The 22557-nt window shown below is 28.5% G+C and overlaps 3 protein-coding genes across 4 annotated transcripts; 1 reads left to right on the top strand and 2 right to left on the bottom strand.

The window, feature by feature from the left end:
- The first annotated feature begins 1819 nt into the window (after positions 1-1819).
- LOC110622503 (WRKY DNA-binding transcription factor 70) lies at positions 1820-3686 on the top strand. The gene is made up of 3 exons (XM_021767014.2): positions 1820-2312; positions 2824-2928; positions 3004-3686. Exons 1-3 carry the CDS (start codon positions 1960-1962, stop codon positions 3494-3496), a joined length of 951 nt encoding a protein of 316 aa, XP_021622706.1. The 5' UTR covers positions 1820-1959; the 3' UTR covers positions 3497-3686.
- A 6833-nt stretch (positions 3687-10519) lies between these two features.
- LOC110622078 (60S ribosomal protein L13-1) lies at positions 10520-13386 on the bottom strand. 2 transcript variants are annotated; one of them, XM_021766456.2, is made up of 5 exons: positions 13231-13386; positions 12724-12842; positions 12458-12591; positions 10984-11142; positions 10520-10895 (listed from the first exon to the last, which is right to left on the bottom strand). In XM_021766456.2, the coding sequence occupies exons 2-5, from the start codon at positions 12830-12832 to the stop codon at positions 10674-10676; spliced, it is 624 nt and encodes a 207-aa protein (XP_021622148.1). In that variant the 5' UTR covers positions 12833-12842; positions 13231-13386; the 3' UTR covers positions 10520-10673. The 2 variants fall into 2 exon arrangements, with proteins under 2 accessions (XP_021622148.1, XP_021622146.1); XM_021766454.2 differs by having other exon boundaries at positions 12724-12839; positions 13231-13385.
- Positions 13387-14601: 1215 nt separating this feature from the next.
- On the bottom strand, positions 14602-17527 carry LOC110623621 (late embryogenesis abundant protein At5g17165). The gene is made up of 2 exons (XM_021768622.2): positions 17136-17527; positions 14602-15169 (listed from the first exon to the last, which is right to left on the bottom strand). Exons 1-2 carry the CDS (start codon positions 17252-17254, stop codon positions 14890-14892), a joined length of 399 nt encoding a protein of 132 aa, XP_021624314.1. The 5' UTR covers positions 17255-17527; the 3' UTR covers positions 14602-14889.
- Between the last annotated feature and the right edge of the window lie 5030 nt (positions 17528-22557).

A 22557-nucleotide genomic window follows, 5' to 3' on the forward strand; every position in this document is an offset into this window, starting at 1 on the left:
TCATATTTTAAAATTTTATATAAATTTATATAGATTTTTTTAAGTATTATGGTTATGTATTCAGGTAATATTTATTCATAAATTTATGTGAAATATTTATTGAATTATTTTACTAAAATTAAAAGTGAAAAATTAAAAAAAAATTACAAATTTTAATTTAACGTAATCGAACCGAATCAAACTGATTTTTATCGGTTTGATTATATTTTTATAATCAATTTTTTCAATTTTTAATATTTTTATAATTTAATTTTTAATTTTTTTATTTGAAATCAAACCGACGGTTGCAAGCCCTAACTATAATTATAAAATGGGCATGTGATGAAGTGAGGGTTTCAATGGTTATTTTAATATTTATATATTAAATATGTATTTTAAATCATAAAATATTTTTTTGCTAGTGAATTTGAGGTACATACGGAGATTAGGTATTATTCAAATGTAAATCTTTTTATTCGAAAAAAAAATATAAGTATAATTATGAGTTTTATTTTAAATGTAATATCTATTTTATTTTGAGTTAATTTTATAATAATTAAATTTTAATGTTAATGTTTTTACTTTTAATAATATTAAATAACGTATACAATAAAAATATAAAAATTTGTATTTTAAAATTTTAATAAATGATAACTTTATTTGACATTTTAGTTATTAATAAAGAGTAAATTTAGACAATAATAAAAATTTATAAACAAATATAGAGTCTATGAGATAATTTGATCATTTTATAAAACAGCACAAACATCCCCTAAATCTGCCTACTAATCATGATCAAAGGCCTACAATCCAACGGTGGACGTTACCCTTCGGGGAAAGCAATGTTCCTATGATACATGTTATTCTTACCCATGCATGCTTATCCAAATATATATATATTACTTTATTACCGTCGCCCAATGACTTCGCAGAGATAACTACTACGTTATTGTTCTATTCGCGCCTAAACTACCCGCTTTGTCCTCATTATTACCAAAAACTCCCACCAAAAAGCAAATCCAGTAAGGGTATTATCGGTATTTAGGAACTAAAGTTTTTGTAACTTCTGATACAAAGAATGGGCCTACCCCATTTGGGTTTTTTTATGAAGGACAGACAGGTGGCTCTAGTAATGACCAATCTCGCTGATGTCATCTGTCTGACGTCACTTTGTATTAAGTAAAGCCCCAGATTCAAACCCTAAATGTCCACGCGCCATTTACTCACGTGCTCAACATTAATTATTTAAAATTATTTGTTTTTAATTAAATAATATTAATTAACTTTTTTTTTAAAACCCAACACAATACTTATTTTACAATTTTCTATTTACTATTTCATATTTTAATTATTTTACTTTAATATTAATAAATTAATAGAGAGAAAATTATTGAAACTGTAATCATTAAGGGAGATAAAAAAGTAATGTAAATTTTATTTTATAAAAATTATTTTTTAGATAAAAATGTCTAATTTTTTAATTTTTAAAATACTCAAAAAATTAATCAATTAAAAATATTTTATTGATAAAAAATTAATTCATTTTAAAAAAATAATTTCTCTTTTGTCAATTTTTTTTAGAGTTTTATTAACACCATGTATTAAATATATATTATTTTATAAAATTATTTTTTAAAAATAAATTATTTTTTATAAATAAATAAATTTTAATTAAATTAGCATCTGTTAATTTTACTGTAGTTTAAATAATATAATTATTGTTTAAATATCATAAAAAAAAAACCTTAAATGGTATATAAAACATGAATAAATCGGTGTGGTTTACCCTACTTCTCGCCCAGTGAGAGTGGGATTTGGTAGACTCCAAATCGACAACTTCCTTGATGAGGTCCGTTTAATCTTCGTCCCATTTGCAACCTATACTCTCTCTCTTCTCTCCATAAAAGCCATCTTCTACGCTTCACTCTTGCTACTAGCTAGAATCGTAGAGATAAAGAGAGAGTATCGGAGACCCCCAAAATGAAATCGTGTTGTCCGGAAAACTTGCCGTACAATCAGAGAAAGGCGATCGATGAGCTGATTAGAGATAAGCTGATTAGAGGTCGCGAATTTGCTAACCAGCTCAAAGTTATCTTTAGCGACTCTATAGGAGATGGATCTGCGCGCGCAGAGGATCTCGTTGTGAAGGTCGTGAATACTTTCACGAGTACTCTTTCTATATTGAATGGAGTTGAATCTGATGAGGTATCGCAATTTCCGGCGAGTATTCACGTAGGTTCGCCTTGTTATGATGGCCGGAAGTCTGAAGATTCCGGTGAGAGTATTAGAAGTACCTCAAAAATGAGAGATCGGAGAGAATGCTATAAGAGAAGGTAATATAATAATATTGTTTACATACGATTCATAGATTTCATAGCTAATAACATTTCAGATTCAGTTTAGTTCATGAGCTTTAGAATGAAATTTTGAATAAAACTCATCATTTATTAATTTTAATAGAAATAGTAGGTTTTAAGCTACGCAATTCCAATAATAAGGACAAAATAAAATGAATTTATCAACTAAAAATAACTAAATAAATGAAAAAAAATTATTTATTTATTTATTTATTATTATTATTATTATAAGATACAGTTTGCTTGCGTTAATGATATATTTTAATTATTCGAGCATAAATTTTTATATATAGTATCTATAAATAAAGTCTTCTCTAAAACTGTGAGATTTTAAATAATTTCAATTAAGAATAAAATTACTTCACTTTAAGACAATTTTTTTTTAAAATTATTAGTAACCTAAAACTAATTAAAACCATATATCATTATGTTTATATATGAATAAACATTTTCTTGATTATAGAAATGAATGTTTTACAACTTGCAGAAAGGCTTCCCACTCATGGATAAAAGACAGTCCTGATCTACAAGATGATGGTCATGCATGGAGAAAATATGGCCAGAAAGTGATCCTGAATGCTAAATTTCCAAGGTGTATATATATATATATATAATTTCATTTATTGAAATATTTATTTTTGTTAAAGCTAAATCTATGGCTTGGCAGGAACTATTTCAGGTGCACTCACAAGTTTGATCAAGGCTGCCAAGCAACGAAACAAGTTCAAAGAATTGAAGAGGAACCTCCAATGTACCGAACAACTTACTCCGGCCACCACACATGCAAGAACTTGCTCAGGGCTTCTCAACTTATGCTGGATGTTCCTGGTGTTACAGATTCTTCCATTCTTTTAAGCTTTAACGATAATGGCCATGGTCACCACCACGACAACATCACAAACATTTGTGATTCTCCCTTTTTATCATCCTTCCAATCAATAAAACACCATATTTCTCACAATGAATCATATTCTTCCCATCATTATCTTGTCTCTCCTGATGATCATTTGTCCAAGCTTGATCTTGAAGATGTGATATGTGGGGTGCACTCGTCTTGCACAAACAATAGCTCAATTACCCATCAGAGTTCGGGCGTGGATATGATTGTGACATCAGTCGATAGTCACCTTGATGAAGTATTAGCTTATTTCGATAGCTAGCTGTATGGGATACTATTTTACCTTTTAGTTTTGAAATAAATTTCCATGTAAAACTAGTTTAATTATCAAGTCCATTTAGTTTCTTAATTAGATTAAGATGTGTGCTTGTAAACTAAAACCTCTTTACAGGTTAGTGTAAAGCATAACCTGTGAGTAATAAAAAAATTTATTTCATGCGAATGTTTATGTACAAACGATTGTATATTTATGGAATTTATATAATTTTATTATAAAATTTTTCAAAAATAACTAAGTACTTATAATTTGTTGATGAAAAGGGAAAGGACAATTTGAAAGAAAGTACAAGAAAAATCAAGAAGGCAATGATGCATACACACAAAAAGTTAATTTAATGTATGCACAGTATATAAAATTCTGGCCCTTAATTATTATTTTTTAATTAAAATTTCTATTAGTTACAATAATATTAGATATTCTGTATATAAATAAATAAATAATGTTTAAGGGAAAATCACAAAAATTCCATGATGAGGCTTTGTATAAAATATAATTTTGGATCTTTCTTTTTTGTTCTTTCAAAAAAAAAATAAAAAAAAAGCTCGTTTATCTTTTATTGGGTATAATTAAACATAGCAAATAATAGTTGAGCATTTGTAAATTAGAGGATATGTATTTGTTTTGGCTTAATTTGTTTTAAATTAGGGTTATATTTCTGTAATTAACCCTAGCTGCCTCTTTAATTTTAAGTTTTGAAATAATGCCTATAAATTTCTAATTAAATTATTAAAAACAATATTTCAACAGGGTTATTTAAGATAATGTCTTTGTTATTCAATATAAAATTAACTATACCCTAATTTTTTTTATATATATAAATTTCCTCACATTATTTACCAACTGCCATATTTAACAATATCTTGTTCAAATTTTAAAATTGAAATATCACTTTTGTAATACAGTAAATTTTAATGCTGCATTTAATTGCAGATAGGGTTTGATTTAATTATTCACCAACCGATTTCTTTTTTGTTAACTTAGCTTGAATGATATAGACTACTGCTGAATGGAGATGTTCATGCATTCAAGTTTGAGAGTACAAAATAAAGATTGTTGAAATGGTTAGTGAGAAAATATCAGCTGAGTAATAATTTCCTACACAAGTATTTATTTTGAGAGTACAAAATAAAGTTATTGAAATGGTTAGTGAGAAAATATCAGCATATTAATAATTTCCTATACAAGTATTTATTATTTTACGAATGTAAATTCAAAAAAACTAAAATAAAAAAATACGACATTTCAAAAAATTACTAATATTAATAAAAATGTTAATGATGCGGTGAAAATAAATTTATATTGTGATTAATTAATCATGTAATCATGAGAAGGTGAGATGTTTAATGTCTACTATAATTATTTTGATATTTAAATTAATAAACTGAAAAGATATAAATATAAAAAATTATTTAACATTTAAAAGTATTTATATAAAAGTTATGATTCTTAATTTTTATATAATAAAAGGATGGATATGAAGAGTATTTATTTGAATATTGTATTTTTGAGTTATAAGAGTATTTATTTAAAAATAAAATTTTATAAGTTAGTTTTAATAATAATTTAGTAATATGAACTATTTAATTTTTTTTATTAAAGTAATATGAATTGAGAATATAATATAAAAAATAAATAAAATTCATTACTTTAATTATAGCATAAAGCATATTATAATATAAAAAAATTATATAGACCGATTATAATAAATTTGAGATATAAATAAATGATAAAATTTATATAAAAATAAAAAAAAATCTACCTAACTTCTAAAATTTTTTAATATATTGAGTTTGAGATTAATTTTAAAATTAAATAAAGCAAGTATAAATGTTAAATAATTTCTCTGTCACTTAATTAATGCAGTATGATTTAATTTGTAAAGTGGAATTTTAGTACAAATTATATTAAATTCAAATTTCAGAATAAAAAAAATTAAAGAAATATAATAGCAAAGAATAATAGTAATCATTATGAATTTAAAACATAATTATTTATTTATTTATTGGATAATACAAAACAAAATTCTTGGTCAAATGTTCTAGAACATGAAAAAAATTCAATATCATATCTACCAATTGAGGATGACTTCTTTATTATAATAACAAGTAATGGAAAATTACCATTTTAGTCCCTATTGTATTGTTAAACTACATTAAATATCTTGCATAATTTTAAAAAATTATGCAATAAAAAGTGAGATTATTAATTTTTTAAAAAATATAAATATAAAAATTAAATAATAATTTTTCATCAGAATAATGATTTGCAGAAAATTAAGCCAAATGACAAACTTCATTTCGTGATCAGTATACGTATGAAGGTGACGTCCGACAGTATCCTTGGATTTGGCTATTCTTCGCCATTGACCCTTTTATTTTTATATATTTTTTTTTTCTAATTCATCAAGTTATTAAATAAATATTGACAAAAAAAATTAATTAGATTACATCAATACTTTTTATCAACGTCGTTTATTTAAAACGATATAAAAAAAATATAAATTAAAAAAATAATTGAAATTTTGAAAAATTTATAAAAAATAAATTTTTAATAGTTAAAAAAATTATTTATAATAAAAATAAAATTTTAATATATAAAATTATAAAAATATTTAAAAATATAATTAAAATATAAAATTTATCGTTTAAATTAATTTTAATATATAAAATTATAAAAATATTTAAAAATATAATTAAAATATAAAATTGATTTTAAATAATAAAATTTTTATATTAAATTTTGTGATGATATTTATAATTTTTATCATACTTTCAAAAATATTGTGTATTTCAAAATTTTTTATTTAAAAACCTATCTAAATTTTTATTATCAATAGCAAAAATTAGAGTCGATTTAAATTTATTATAAAATTTAAAATTAATTATATCACATCAAATATTAATTAAATTAAATAGATAAATTTATTATTTTCAAAATAATCCATTAGATATCAATTTTTAAAAAATCGTCAATTTTCATATTTTATCATTTATTAACCCCAGAAAAAAAAATAATATGGATTTTAATAATTATTTTAAAATTAATAAATAATATTATAAATATAATATATTTAGGCATCAAAATTAGACATGGGCTATAATAAATAATATTACATATAACTGTAACATAAATTAGTATGAAAAATGTTATAAAAAATTTTAAATTATATATAAAATTCATAATTAGTATTAATAATATATTTTAAATTTTAATAGTAGACAAGTCATTTTATTCAAGTCTACATCTATTGTAGTTTATATTAAATATTTTTTTTTCATCTTAAATGGAAATTTAATATTAATTATTATTTTGATTTAATAAACGTAAAAGATTTAAAATTTAATAAAAATTAATTTAACTAGTAATATTAAAATTTCTTTTTATAACCAGAAATATGTCAGCTTAATTAAATTCTAGTGGGGATATTGATAAGAAGAAGAGTGTAAAAGTAATTAAAAAAAAAAAAAAAAAGATAGACAGGGAAAGGACACTGCCAAAACGTCAATCATCTGCAAAGAGGTGCTTTTGGAAAATTTATTGTGTAGACGCAGGGAAAGGAGAAAAGAGAATGATAGATAGGATAAATATTTGTATAAATTATGAATTAAAATATAAATAAATGAGTTTTTTTTTTTTAAAAAATTAAATTTATTTTAATATCTTTTAAATTTACGGAATATACTAAAAATTTCTGAATATCTCCATTTTTCAACATAATGAAGAGATAAAGATGAATTTCTCTCAAAAAATTATATTATAAAATAATGATTTTATATAACAAAGACATACAAATTTAGTAACATATAAAAATATAAGTGTTTTTAAGATCATAATATATGTATTACACATCTCTATTTAATTTTAATCGGTTTGATAAATTTCGATCGGATTCAACAGTCTAGCTAGTCTTGATCAGCCTCCATTTATGTTCGATCTTTCATAGACACAATCTGACATCAACACCTCAAATAATAATAAATGTCTGACTTCAATGGTACAGATTTTAAATATACATATTATGACGGTCCTAATATAGTATGCATTAGAAAAGGTATGGTATCAATCAAGTAAATTTTAATGAGTTCTTTTATAAATAGATTAGTGATAGATGTGCAATGTACAACCCCAAGTATATCCTTTATGGAGGTGCTGTAAGATTTCTCTTTTTCCCTTAATCTCTATAAGAAAAAAATAGATAAAGTACCGTCGGTTCCCTCTCCACCCTGGATAATATTTTTTGCGCTTAATTTTGATATTTATAATAATATACGATATTTCAGTTAAATTTTTAAATTGCAATATAAATTATTAAATTTTAAATTTTAAAAATTAATTAAAATTATATCACAATTGAATTTTTAAATCAATTGGCTAGATATTAATCAAACCTTAAAGTTAAGTGAGCACGTATTAAAAGTAGCCAATTCCTCTCCACCCACTCTTTCTTTGGCTTTATAACAAATAATATTTAATTTATACTAACGATATTATCTTGTTATTATAAAACAAATTAATGATATGATCGATGTAAGTAAATAGAAAATTATATATGTTTATTATTTTTCAATATGGGTTTTGCAATTATACAACCATGTTTATTTACTTTTTAGTATTTACTAGTCGAATTTCAAATAAGGAAATTAAAAAAAAAAATTATTATCGAAAAGCTGGTTTTGTGGAAGCAAGAGGAGTACGAAATTGGTCAGAATTGAAAGCTAAGAGTCTGAAAAACGGACATGGAAAAGGAAGGGAAAAAGTTAAAAGTGGGAAATATCTCAAAACGCAAATAGGGATGTAAGTGGGGTAGAGTATACGTGAAATTGAGAGTATCCAAATCCAAATCTGATTATATATAAAATTTTCGAATTCGTTCTAAATTTATTTAGTATTTTAATTTTACTATTGTATCCGTTCTAAATCCGTTTAACAATATACACCCGAACCCGATCGACCGAATCCGATTCAATAAAAAAAATTTAAAAATTTAGATATTATAACCCAAATATCAAATCCTGAATTAAAAAATTTGCACAGTCTGAATATCAATCTCAATTATCTATTCAACCTAAAACTATCCCTAAGATATGCACAACCCAGCAGTAGAAAACTAAAAATAGTAGAGAAATGTCCGGCACTGAAACATTGGAGAACAATAATCAAATAGCAAATATCCAAATAATCAAATTAATAGTTTATAAATTCTAAAATTCTTTAATAGCAATTAAAAATTCTTTAACAACATGCACATAAAGCTCTTGATTATTAAAAAATTTGATTGCAAACCTAAAGAGAATTCCAGCCAAAGGAGATGTCGCCTTGTAGAGAGGCAATGGTTGTCTCCAGCAGTCGTCAGTGAAGTGGGGAGATAAGCGTCAATCGGAAAGAGTAGATGTTACCGACTGAAGAGAGAGAAGGAGATGTCGCCGATGCCGACCGGGGAGAGGGAAGAGTTGTCTCCGACTGAGAAGTGAGAGATGTGGTCACTGGAGAGAGAAGTAGATATCGGGAGAGAGAAGATTTATCGTCGACTGGGGAGAGAAAGGAAATATCGCCAGTGTCGATTGGGCTGCCGGCACTCGTCAGTGAAATGGGGGAGAGAGACGTTGACCGGAAAGTGGGACTGTGGGAGATGTTACCGAACTGGAGAGAGAAGGAGATATTGATGATTGAGGGAGAAGAAGATTTATCGTCGCTAGGGAGATAAAGGAGACGTTGCTGGTGCCGATCAGCCTGCGCCGGCAGTCGTCAATGAAGTGGAGGAGAGAGGCCGATTGGAAATTATGGGAAGGGAAATAGGGAGAGAGGGAAGTGAAAATGAAAAAAAGGAATTAAGGATTAGGGTTAGGGTTAGAGTTAGTTTTGTTATATACTAATTGGATTCGGGTAACGAGTATCCGATCGTTTAATTCCGAACCCTACCTGAATTAGTATCCGATCGTTTAATTCCGAACCCTACCTGAATCCGAGACGGTTAAAAATTTTTTAAATCCGAATCCGCTAAAATCCGTTTTGTAAAAATCTAAATCCGTCCTAATAGGGTTTAGGCGGATCGGATACCCGTAAAAATTCACCCGCCTGACATCCCTAAACGTAACTATACGCAACTATTCATTGTGGGATAAAAGAATTTAAATAAATGTTTACATAATATTTATTTTTTAAATTGTAAATAAATGAATTAATTAAAAAACTTTTTACGCTTACAGCAGGCAAGACAAGGAAAAGAAGCAGCAGCCTGCAAGAATCCAGCAGTGCACAAATTAACTCCGGTTGCATCACCTCAGACATGGTAATATCTCCGCCCACCACAATTTAATTTATTTATAAAACTTTTCAAGGAGTGTAAATATAGAAATAAATTAACAATAACTATAACTCATTCCAATGCTTTACTCTTTTAAAAAGTTGGTGAATCGATGTATGCATGCATTACTTAAAACTGTTGTTTATATTGTTTTATGACGATGGTTATTTATTATATCATGTTAAAAAAAAATAAAAATAAAAAAGTTGGAATAATATTGTTATATAGATTTTAGTTAATTATGGGTAATGTATTTTGATTGAAATCAAAAAGTGGGAAAAATTCAGCTCTTTTCTTTTGACACAAGATCTAAATATTCTATTTCTTATTTATATTACTCGTCTAAATATTTTTTCTTGTTTTATGTTAAAAGAGAAAAGTTACATTTTTCCTAAAACAAAAATCATGGTGCTATACTGTTAGACTTTTTTTTTTTGGTTAAAAAATGTGCAACTTTTTTATTTTAGGGAACAACAATGACAAGGAAACTTCCATCAATTTTATAGTAACTTCCAATTTTTATAAGAAATTACACACTATAAAATTATAATTAAGGAGAAATAGTTTTAATACTCTGTTTGGAATGTATAAAAAAAAAAAATTAAGATATTTAATATATAATCTACAAAATAATCACGTGGCTGAATCCCAGTTGCTATAATATCAGAAACTTGAGCCGTAACAAGAATCTACTCAAAGGGTTAATAAACAAAATTGGTAAAGTTCCAACCATCATAAATAATACCAAATACTCCACAAACATTATAAAGGTTAATAATAATGGTTTGAGACAGTTCCAGTAAACAAAATCAAGCGAAATTGCAGAGCGCAACATTCAACACTTTGAAATGCTTGCTACTTCTTTTCTTCTTTCTCAGCCTCTGCAGCCTTCTTCATCCTGGCACCAGCATGGCGCTGGTTCATCCGTTCCAGACACAGCTTGTCATATGCCTTGAATGATTTCATCTCCTCTGTGACCTTAACAAGCTCCACTGATGGCTTCTCACGTACAATAGGCATGAATTGTCCTTGGACTTGGGTTGCTGTTGCTAGCTCCTCAGGAGCAGAATCACCAGCCTGCACCAAGAGAATTTTATTTTTTTTGTTTTGAGCAATCATACTATACCATATCCAAAGACCGAATGTCAGCTGAAAATAAAAATACCTTGAACTTGCGAGCACGTCTTGGGAAGACAACCAATTTGGCCTTGTATGTCTTCAGCCTCTGAACATTGGCTTGTAAGCCCTCCAATGATCGGTTCTGCCTACGGTGATCAACAGCTATTCCAATTGTAGGAGCAAGTTTCTTTGGAATACCAGCAGCCTGGAACATGGAGGAAGCAATATGACATGTTAAGAAGTTTGTCTTAAAAAAATTGCCAAATAACAGATGTAGTAGAGTTGGACAAAAAATTAAAAATTGAAAGTAAAAAATCCAATATTTTAATTTCTATTCACTGATAACTTGCAAAAAATGATTGAAATTGTTAAAGAAAAACTAAATACCACGTCCCCTTTAGCTGCTTGTGATTCAAGGTTTCAAACCACATAAATGATCATGGAGCCATTGATAAAGTTATAACCATGATTTTCAGATCCGGACCGGTCTAAGAACCAGTAAAAGACAGAGGGGTTCAAGGTTCAACTAGGGGCGGACCAAGGTTTAACCAGTATATTATTAAATAAATAATTAAAAATTAATAATAATATTTTTATTATAATTAATATTTTTATATATTTCTATAAATAATTAATAAAAATTTATACTTAAACTTCTAAGATTTAAATATTTTTAGAAAATAATTTAAAACTTTACGTAAAATAAATAAAAATTTTATAATCACAAATGAAAATAAATATTATTATATTTATATGAGATATTGAATTTTTATGTATTTTTTATCTAAAAAATAAAAATTAAAGTAATAATTTAACTTAATTAATAAACTAAATTATTAATAATATTAATTACTTAAATTATAATTTTACTTTTTTCATTTACAAGTTAGTTAGTTAATAATCATTTTATATAAATATAATTTAATATACTTCCATATATATCTTAAGTGAAAAAAAAAAAATTACACCACGGTTAAGAAAGGCTATCTAGTGTGTGTGGTCAAAGGGATCAATTCCCAATGAAAGCAGGTATAAATTTTTTTTTTTAATTAAACAGGAACAGTTTATTTACGAACATCGATTTCAAACTGGCCGGTTTTCCAGTTTGATTAAAAACCCAGCCGGTTCGCACCAGTTTGTTCTGGTTTTAGTAAAAGGAGGGTTAATGGCTTGAACAGAACCGGACCATCCAGTTCCCAGTTAAACCGGTCCGGTTTAAACAACCATTATTATAACAACTGGAAACATCTGTGAAATTTGATATCTCATGCGTTCCAATATACTCCTAAAGTCCTTGGAACATTTGAAAAAAAAAAGAAAAAACAAAACTGAGAAACACCAGAACGCCTGAATAAAAAATACTGAACTGTCTGCCGACCACTAGGTCATAATTGCTTTCAAAAACGTATATGAGAAAGCAGAACAAGTATGATGCAACAACATACAAGCAACGTAAGGAACAAAGATAAGAGGAGAACACATGAGAGCAATATGATTTAAGATAGAGATAACTAATGTACCTTGAGCTCTTCAAGAGAGAACCCTCTACCAGCCCTCAATTTCATATTATACTTCAAAGTCTGTCCATGGACAATTGGCCGGAGAGGTCCTGCTGTAGGCCGAGGAAAGACCTTCACAGCCTTCTTTTGACGTGCTGATCACAGTTACAGAAATCATACATGACATGGATCAGTAAAAAAAAGTGTTAAATAAGAAACTCACAAATGTAACTGAGAAGTAGACAAAAAATTTCAGATCCTAAATCCAAAAACAAAAAGCTACACACCAATTCGTCTCCTTGTTTTTCGAGCAGGTTGATTAAACCATGTCTTGACATAGTTTTGCCAGTGCTTTTTAAAGTGCCCATTAGGCACAACATTGTTATGCTTCACCATTCCTTACCTGCTAAAAAAATAAAAAAGGAACGAAATGACTAAAAAAAGGATCTTTTGTTTCTCAACATTAAAAGTATGAAGCAAGAATGCAGGCAGATCAATCACAACTCATTTTAATCCACAAGAAAATTATCAATGTACCCATCTTGTTCTTCTCTTCTTGGTTCTTAAGCAAGTGATCACCGGTAAATAATTATCAGTCAATTTATACACGAAGAATGAAAATGAAAAAAAAAAATCCAACTACAAAATCCATTAACATCATAGTGACGTTTAAAGCGTGATAAGCAAACAAAAATGGGCCGAAGCAAACAATTAGCAGAGCTTAAACCAACAGTGCTAATTGTCAGTTTATGGTTAAGCATAACAATCAAATGAAGGAAGTAGCAAAAACTTACAGGTCTAGAAATCACTCTTCCTCGTTCAGCTGCAAGCGGCTTGGAAGCGAAAGGTCTTTCAGTCCCTGTGTAGAAAGATATAAAAGAATCACCAAACCCTAGATTGTTGGGTTCTTTTCGGTTTGGATCGAGTGGGCATTGCCCAAACCCGAATTTTATTTGGGCTTAACCATTACAACCAATTGGTCCTTCGTATTGGGCCTATGTACATACATTGATTTATTCCAGAGGTTGTCAAGCATGAATATATGAAACTTGCTTGAAATTAATTATTATTTTTTGTTTTTTTAATAAAACCATAATTTCATTAAAATTCAAAAACTATCAACCCAAACCAAAAATACAATGTAAAAAATGAAGAAAAGACTTCAATCAAACCTGAAATACCGTAGTTAATTCGAACAAATTTATGAATTACATTATGAATAGACCTACGAACAAAATTAATAGAAATAAAAATTATTTTTAAAATAAAAAATTTATAATAAAAAATAAAATTATCAAATGATGAAAGTCTTATAATTAAAATCTATTATAATTTGACTTTTCTATTTTACGATAATCAAAAACCAATTATCATTTTTAAATCAGCTTTAAATTTTCTTAAAAATCATAATCCAGAAACATTAAAATTATTAAAAATTTATTATTAACCTGCTGCAATAAACTCCATTCCATCCCTTAATACACAATCCACTCCCATAATTTGAATTTGATGTAACAACAATGCACCATCATGGATCGGCAATTTCATTCTAGCAATCAATCTCTGTAAATTTAAATACGCGTACTATTGTGTGAATTTTTATTTATCTAGATAATGTTTTGGTTTGTAAATTCTACATAGCGTATTGGCGTTTTGGTCTACAGTTATTGAAGTTGTGCAATTTGTTGAATTTTAAAATCGATAAAATTCATAGATAGCTAAACTGAAATTTATTTCAATTCAATTAGATTTGTTCAATTCAATTAGATTTGTTCAATTTTTCAGGTTTTTTATTTGATTTAAAAATCAAACCAATCAACTACTAATACCTTCTTATATTTCTTTTTCTTTTTCTTTTCCATAAAAAATCGAAATTTCTACAATGTTTTTTTTTCCGTTAAAGAAAAAAAATTATGTCTTACATCATGGCGCCCAGCTGAATCAAGGTCTCTGATTATGTTGGTAGGAAACTACTAGACAATGACTTGCACCTAATCTGCCGTTTCTTTGCTCAAAAGCAGAACTGCTAACAGCCACTCAATAATAGAAAACGTGAGGAAAATGGCAGATCAGATTTATGTTATCGTCTGTCCTAGCCACCCAGTCTGGCAGATAAGCCTAATAGTAGTAGGATGGAAGAAAGGATCCACAAAAACCAATCGAACTAACAAAACCCATAACTGAGAATTTTCCAATAAAAATTTATATAAGCCCACATCAAGTCTCACAAGCTTATCAAATATTTCATAACATGACACTGTGAATTCGTGATCCACAACCATACCCACATCAAGCATGTCACAGCTGAATATGCGAGATTGCATTATATAGCAACTTCCACACCAGCATGCGTAATAACAAGAGTTGATTTATATTATCAAACCTTAATAAGCTGGCAATATTTCACAGCATTTATTTATCGACTAAAGCGCACATGTGCTATATATGTAGTCTCAAGGTTGATTTGGCTTCTCCAAGTCCTCAAGGCTAGTGGGGCGGAACCACGCCTTTTCCTCTAACACTGAGCTCGGATCACTGTTTTCAGTTGATGTAGAAAAGCCACTCTCTCCGCCTGCCGCCGATTGAGGCTCGGTGGCAGGCCCGAATACACCAGTTTGTGGATGTGGTGCCCAGTATTTCTCCGACTGGGGCTGAATCACATCGTCAGGGACCACGCTTGGGTGAAAATGATCATCAAGGTTCTTGTCGTATATAGACGTGTGGGCTGCCCTCCTACAACCAAATCCATCACGACCAATATTAATGCTGTAGTACTTTATATTCAAATATCTTGGATAGGTTACTGCAGCACATCTAAAATGATAATCGGCAGGTGGAGGATACAATCACAATAAAAACACTTAATGATAGCGACCCAACCCCACAAGACACGATGGCCTTGAGGTCTTTTTACCCTTCAATCTCTTTTAAAGCTCCAATAAATTAGAACCTTTTTTTTTTAAAAAAAAAAAAACTTCTACAATAACAAACTAGAACTTAAAACGAGCTCGACTTTCCCATTTTCACTCTTTTTATTTCCCATCTTTATCTACGGAATAATACATGAAGGTCCACCATGACATTGTACTCGAAATTGTTAACTAATAGATAAGAATTATATAGAATGTACAATAATTTCACAGCATAAACCTGCATCACCTAGGCGAAAAGTTCCTATGTTGGTAACCTTATCATTAAAGGGTTACTATGTGTAATGATCATCTCCTAAATACGCCATGTGTCAGCATGGATAGATGCGTCCAGTAATACTTATCACTTGCCCACATAACTATTAGCAAACCGACCCCTTTTCTTTTTCTAGACTTCTATACTGTCATTGGTTTCAGAAAATTAATGATAAAAATTTGGTGTGAATATGGACAAACCGAGTGCTGAAGTTATTTACGTCGACCTAAAAGTGTTGACCCACATCAACAAGAAGCTATAAATTTTATCCTAAGGAAAGGTGGCATCTTGGTGTAGGACCACGTAACATGGCAATTCCCAATAAGGAGATTTTCACTCCAACTCCAAAAAGAAAAGTGAAGCTCATTGAAAAACAACCATATCTCGCCTCGATTTTTCAACTTCAAAAATATTAAAAAAAACACACATTTCAGTAAACTATATGCACAGTGAGAACCAGTAAAAATCAATACAAATAAAGATCCCAAAACATCAATAATGGCCCGTTGAAATGTGGAATTTTTATTTTCTCTCGATTGGGCCTTCGATTCATAATGTGAAATTACCAGCACCTGGTGTTTTTTTGGATCTTCTTTATCCTTTTTTTTTTTTCTGATTGTAGCTTAAACATATATAACTTAATTATATTTCAAGTTGGCTATTTAATTATGAACTTACCATCAAGCAGCAACTCTGACAACGACCCCACACCCAAATGCCAAAATCAAACCCAAGAAAAAAAATTTCAGAAGGGTGGGCTGTCTTTTTTTATTTTTTATTGCTTTTCTGAGACCCTTTTTTTTTTTTTCTAAATTGATTGTTTGGGCCTGGGTTTGCTATGTTATATCTTTCCAACTCAATGGAATTAATCTTGGAAAAAAAAATAATGAAGAAACAAATATATCTAATTCTGTAAAGAAATGAATCACATATTGAATTACGAAAGTACCCCTTGTGGAGAATTATCTCATACGAAAATTTGTGAAAGTGCCCTTATCAAATGTCTAAATTACGGAAATACCCTCCTTGGAGAATTATCTCATCAAGAAACCACTGGCCCAGTAGACCACTCAGCAAGGCAAAAATATCCCTTTTGTACGAAAGTCCTTTTAAAGGAAATGATATTTACAATGTCAAAAAAATTTTGGAGCAAAATAAAATTCCAAGTTTAGAATCAATGAAGAACAGATATTTCTTCTTTTTTTTTAAAAAAAAAAAATAAAAAGAAAATCCACAAAAGTTCCTTTATCATACAAGAAAATCTTTTTTATGCCTCAATTTTAAAAATAAAATATGGAAAATGTATAAGTTAGCTACCGAGGGAAAAGCTTACAATTGTTAACTTCATTTTGCGGATTCCACAAACAAACCACCAACTCAGATCACAACAGTGTAAATAACACAATCCAATCAATAGCTCCATATCCTAATCAAACAAGCTTCAAAACTTGCACAAAATTTCACTCCAAGCTCGAGAAGAAAAGGCAAGAAAAAGGAAGAACAGAAAGTAAACCTGACAGTGAAAGCAGAAGCACAGCGAGACGATGAAGAGTAATTAGCAGTCCAGATCTGGGTGACAACTCGCTTTCCCAAGCTGGCAATCCCTCGAGTGCTCTTCGAATTGGCGGCCATACAAATACACCTTTTCTTCAGATAAGAGAAACTAAAAGCAGAAGCGAAAGAGAGAGACTGAAAATTTCTCTAAAAGGCAGCAGTCGCAGTAGCAGTATCAGGCGGCTTGTTGCCTAGGAGGAATCGCCCCTTCTATATACAAGACGGTGACAGAGATGTAGATAGAGATAGAGATAGAGAGAGAAGAAATTCCATTCATGCCATCTCTGTCCTTTTTCCTCACCACATAGCCTCCATTTTCCTTCCTCGGTCCTCGCCTACTTTTCGTTACCTTACTCCCCCTTATCCGTCCTGTCCTAACGATTGACCATCCTTTTAATTAACGGAGTTCTTTTTATGGAGTTTTGGAACGGATGCGAATCTCACGGAATATCCTTTGTTCGTTTGATTTAACGGCCCCAGTTGCTGCAAGGGTCGGTCACAAAATGGGCATGATTCTTGCAAAATGACCATCTTGTCCGGTTATGCTTTTATTTTAGTAAAAATTTATCTTTAAATTCTGATTTTTTTTAAAAAACAATTAATTTGTACTTGCAATATTTTAAAAAAAAATTATAGTAATGGAGTGCTTAGTATCTAATTATTTTTCCAATTATATTATTATTAAATTATAGAGATAAAATGATAATATAAATAAAAAAATGAGAGATATTTTATTTAATAAAATCAAATAAAATATTAGCGAGTGGCCGAATCTCTTTAAAACTCTCCACGCAAATCCAACGATAACAAAATAGCCTAAATTTGATGAATGAGAATTATGTTTGCACGTGGACACATGTAAAAAAAATCCGTACGACGCAGGACTGTGATGGATCCACCGCAGTCGAGCAGGAAAGAGTGGTTTTTTTCCGGTGAAGAATCAGGCCGGGGAAGGTCTTATTTGCTAAAGTGACGATGCTTATATAATATATACAAAATAAAGAACTGTATAATTAAAAGTATGAAAGGAAGGAAGATTCCACCTTGAGTTCGTAATATTTAATGGCGATTTTGAGTTGCTTAGCACTTAAAGGAAGAGGACAAGCGAGTAAAATTAAAATATTAAAATATTTAATAAGTGAAGCCTCAGCCTGTGTTTATAAATATTTAAAGAGTAATAACGTGGGAGTATGGGATCACCGGCTGTCGAGTATTTAATATAATGCATTATTACACTGTACTTGGCTAGACCAGTCATACCTAGTTTGAATTCTTAACTAAATTAAAATAATTAAGATTATTTAATAAAATCAATCTTAACTATATAATATTTTTTTAAAAAAATCTTTTAATTTATATATAATAATAGTGAATAATGTTAATAAAATAAAATTAATGGCTACTATTAAATTTACATATTAAAGGGTGGTGTGAGTTGGCCCGGCCCTTTTTGTTTATGGTCTTCAATGAGGTAGTTGGGGATATGATGCTTACATGAATTGTCTAATATTTGATAAGGTAGGAGCTAAATTAGATAAATATAAGTTTGTGGAATATTTAAAAAAAAGATATTACTTCTATTATTTTATTGAAAAAGTGTTTGTCTCAAAATATATATATTTTTTTAAATATTTTTTTTGAAGGAACAGTGGGAGTCAAATAGAATTTGAAGAAATTTAAGAACCACAAATGGATATCCAAATAAAACAAGAACCATAGACTGCAACGTCTACTATAGATACACAAACTATCACCACAAATATGTATTAGGACAAGTTGCGTTCCAATAAAATTAGACCTTCTTGTGAAAACTCATAACAATGTTTCACTCATACTTGATGAGCCTACCAGTTATGAAGAAGCAATGTTTGATATTGATTTTTCAAATTGGTTTGAAATAATGAAATTTGAAATAGATTTCGTGTATACTAACTAAGTATAAACTTTGGTTGATGCGAACAAAATTCATTGGGTGCAAGTGAGGCTTTAAGAGAAAATTGACATGGAAGATAATGTACAAAAGTACAAAGGTAGACTAGTTGCTAAAGGTTACCGACAAAGACAAAGTGTTGACTTTGATGAAACCTTTTTATCAGTAGTCATGCTTAAATATATGAGGATTTTACTTGTAATAGCAGCATACCATGATTATGAAATTTAGCAAATAAATATCAAAATAGCATTTCTGAATAAGAATCTTCTTGAGGATGTGTACATGATATAATTTGAAAGTTTTGAATTCAAGAAATTTCCTAATAAGGTATGCAAATTGCAAATATCTGTTTATGGACTTAAGTAAACTTTCACGGAGTTGGAACATCCGTTTTGACAAAACAATTAAATAGTTTTATTTTGTAAAAAGTATGGATGAATCTTGTGTATACAAAAAGGTTAGTGGGATTGGATTGATATTTATTATCTTATATGTAGATGATATTAATATAAAATAATATTCTATTACTACAAATCTGTAAAAATTTAATTGTCCAAGAATTTTTTCAAGAAGGATTTGGGAGAAACTATTTATATTCTAGGAATTAAGATCTATAGAGATATATTTAAAAGGTTGCTTGGCTTATCCAAATACACTTACATTGACAAAGTGCTAAAACGATTTAATATGGAGGAATCCAATAAAAGACTTCTAACTATGTTACTTGAAGGGATTGATGAACTCAAAATTCATGGATATTCGGATATAAATTTTCAATCAGATTTTGATGATAACAAATCTCAATCTGATTATAATTTTACTCTAAATGGTGGAGCAGTGAGTTGAAAATGTTTCAAACTAGAGATCACTGCAGATTCTATGACAAAAATCAAGTATACTTTTGTGTTTTAAGCAGCAAAGGAGACAATTTTGGATTGAAAGTTCATTTCTGAACTTAGTATGGTTTCTAGTATTATTTATCTAATTTTATTAAATTGTGATAACAATGGAGCCATTAATAAGCAAAGGAATCCAGGTCTCATTAAAAAATTCAAGTATATACTTAGGCAATTCCAAATGATTAGAGAGATCATTGAAATGAAATATGCGGAGATATAGCGAGTTTTACTAATAAGAATCTTAAAGATTCTCTTACCAAGGCTTTGTTCCAGTAGAAACATAATTACTACATATATACTTATATGATAAGTTATATGGATGATTGTATTTAGTGCAAGTGGGAGATTATTAGTAATATGCCCTACAACTAATTGTTGGCTGTAGTTAGATATTATTGTTCGTGTATTTTAAGTATTTAAATACAATTTTATTAAGGTAACTTTTATCTTTAGTGTTAATTTAATTGAATTTCAAGTAAAGATAAAATCTATGGATTATATTACTGTGCAAAAGAAATTATAATATAGTTATGATTATGAGATTTCTATTGTATTTAAGTAATATTTTCAAATATTTCTGGTCGATATTGTTATAATGATTGAACAATTATTAGAGCTGTTAAAACTAGTATATATCATGTTTTTTCCTTTTAGAAGAAACAACTATCTCATAGATTGAGATATGTGAGATATCTAAAATTAATATGTAGGTGCTTATTTTATGAATAAGTGCACTGAATTGATCCGTCTGATAAATCCATATGGAAATAATATGTGTTTATGGATTATTCAAGTAGTGGTTGTATAAGTGATCTTTTGACTTGAAATCAATAAATAATATTATATACATACTTTTATGTTTTGATTTATTTTACATGTTACTTGATTCATGAGTAACAAATGGGGATAAATTGGATATATTAGAAATTATATGAAGATATTTATGTAATTGAGATAGAATTCATCACCTTATATTAAATGAGAGAATGTCTCATTTATTCTATACCAGTATTGATCAAGAAATCCTTGCACAAGATATAATGAAATTAGCAAATGAGATTTGTAATTTTATTCAATAGTTCAATAGTTAATAAATAATAACTAATATGATTTAACATTGCAAATACGTTTCATGTATTAAATGTTAAATCGGAGCATTTGTGATGAAGGGATATTAATTACACTTATTGAAAGGTTAAATCAAACTATTTTTGACATTCCAAATATTTGAGTAGTCTTGACATGTTGCTGGATAATGTTCTTGATATTCAAATTAATAAATTATTTAATTATATTTGTTGTTAAGATATTTGAAATCTAATGGGTCATACGCATAAAGAATTGTAAGAGAAAATAAAATGAGAAATTAAATGAAGTAGGACTTAATTATATATAAATTGGCATTGGAATAAAATTGTAATATAATTTGAAAGAATTACAAATTTGATCTAATTAATTAAGTATGGACTTAATTAAAATTGTCTAAAATTTATATGACTTAATTATTAAAGTTTTGTACTATAATCATAATTTATTTAATTAGTTAAATAAATAAATAAATACTATTATACTGCAATACTAGAATTTTAGTATAAAAGGGTATTTTATGAGAGGCTGAAAAAGATTTTGGTAGAAACTATTTTTTAAGAGCCTCCAGAATTTGTAGGATTGGAGAGCTAATACTCAAAACCTCTCATTTTCTCAAACCCTTAGAACTACTCTAAGATTTTTCAATTGTTATTTTGTGTGGATATCGTTAGAGATCGGACACTTGACGGTTTGTAGCTTACTACAACGAACAACCTCATATTTTGCTCCAACAAAAATAAAAGATATTTATTTCTCTTTAATTATTATTATTTTTTTCATTTAAATGTGATCCATATTGAAGAAAAATTTTATTTTTTTATTTCTTGCACTGCGTTCAATCTTATTGAATAGTATTATCTTTATCGCATATATGCTTTACCAACATCACAACCCAGAACAATCTCTTGCTCCTATCCAACTACCAAATGAATTGATGGTGAGCAACATGCCATCACAAAAGGAAAAAGGAAAATAAAAACACAGCCTTTGAAATAGAAATCTTCACTAAAAGGCATCACCTACTAACAAAATAAACCTAAAAATAAAAATACACAACTCTAATCCGGCAGTGAAGAGAGAAACTCATGATCAAGTAAGAGGAGAAAAGCCTCCTCTGCCTACCGATAGGGAGCGGCAGCAAAAGGGTTTTCAACCCTAGCAAGCAAAAAAGAAAAGAGAGAAAATTCTCTCTCTACAAATGTTGAGACTTAAATGAGATAGACAGAGACCTTATAAATACAAATTATTTTTTTAAGAGCTTTTCTATATTTAAAAGTTTGGAGAGAAAGATAATTAAACTATGCAAAAAGCTAGCCATAATTATTTTTTAAGTGATAATTTAATATTTTTTATTTTATTATATAAAAAATATTTATTATATTAATTAATCATTAATTATTATACTCTCGGTCTCATATAAATAGAAGTGTTAAATAATCACTTAAGAAAGTCTGCTCATA

This window comes from Manihot esculenta, chromosome 9 (assembly GCF_001659605.2).
Source record: "Manihot esculenta cultivar AM560-2 chromosome 9, M.esculenta_v8, whole genome shotgun sequence".
Lineage (NCBI taxonomy): Eukaryota > Viridiplantae > Streptophyta > Magnoliopsida > Malpighiales > Euphorbiaceae > Manihot > Manihot esculenta.

What these genes read in the sequence shown, in the direction of transcription:
- LOC110622503 (XM_021767014.2), top strand. Translation starts at nt 1,960, where the DNA reads ATGAAATCGTGTTGTCCGGAAAACTTGCCGTACAATCAGAGAAAGGCG. An exon ending in AGAGAATGCTATAAGAGAAG is followed by an intron (nt 2,313 to 2,823) that starts GTAATATAATAA and finishes TACAACTTGCAG; the next exon opens with AAAGGCTTCCCACTCATGGA. An exon ending in CTGAATGCTAAATTTCCAAG is followed by an intron (nt 2,929 to 3,003) that starts GTGTATATATAT and finishes ATGGCTTGGCAG; the next exon opens with GAACTATTTCAGGTGCACTC.
- LOC110622078 (XM_021766456.2), bottom strand. Translation starts at nt 12,832, where the DNA reads ATGGTGAAGCATAACAATGTTGTGCCTAATGGGCACTTTAAAAAGCAC. An exon ending in TCTCTCTTGAAGAGCTCAAG is followed by an intron (nt 11,143 to 12,457) that starts GTACATTAGTTA and finishes TCCATGTTCCAG; the next exon opens with GCTGCTGGTATTCCAAAGAA. An exon ending in GACGTGCTCGCAAGTTCAAG is followed by an intron (nt 10,896 to 10,983) that starts GTATTTTTATTT and finishes CTCTTGGTGCAG; the next exon opens with GCTGGTGATTCTGCTCCTGA.
- LOC110623621 (XM_021768622.2), bottom strand. Translation starts at nt 17,254, where the DNA reads ATGGCCGCCAATTCGAAGAGCACTCGAGGGATTGCCAGCTTGGGAAAG. An exon ending in GCTTCTGCTTTCACTGTCAG is followed by an intron (nt 15,170 to 17,135) that starts GTTTACTTTCTG and finishes ATTTGGTTGTAG; the next exon opens with GAGGGCAGCCCACACGTCTA.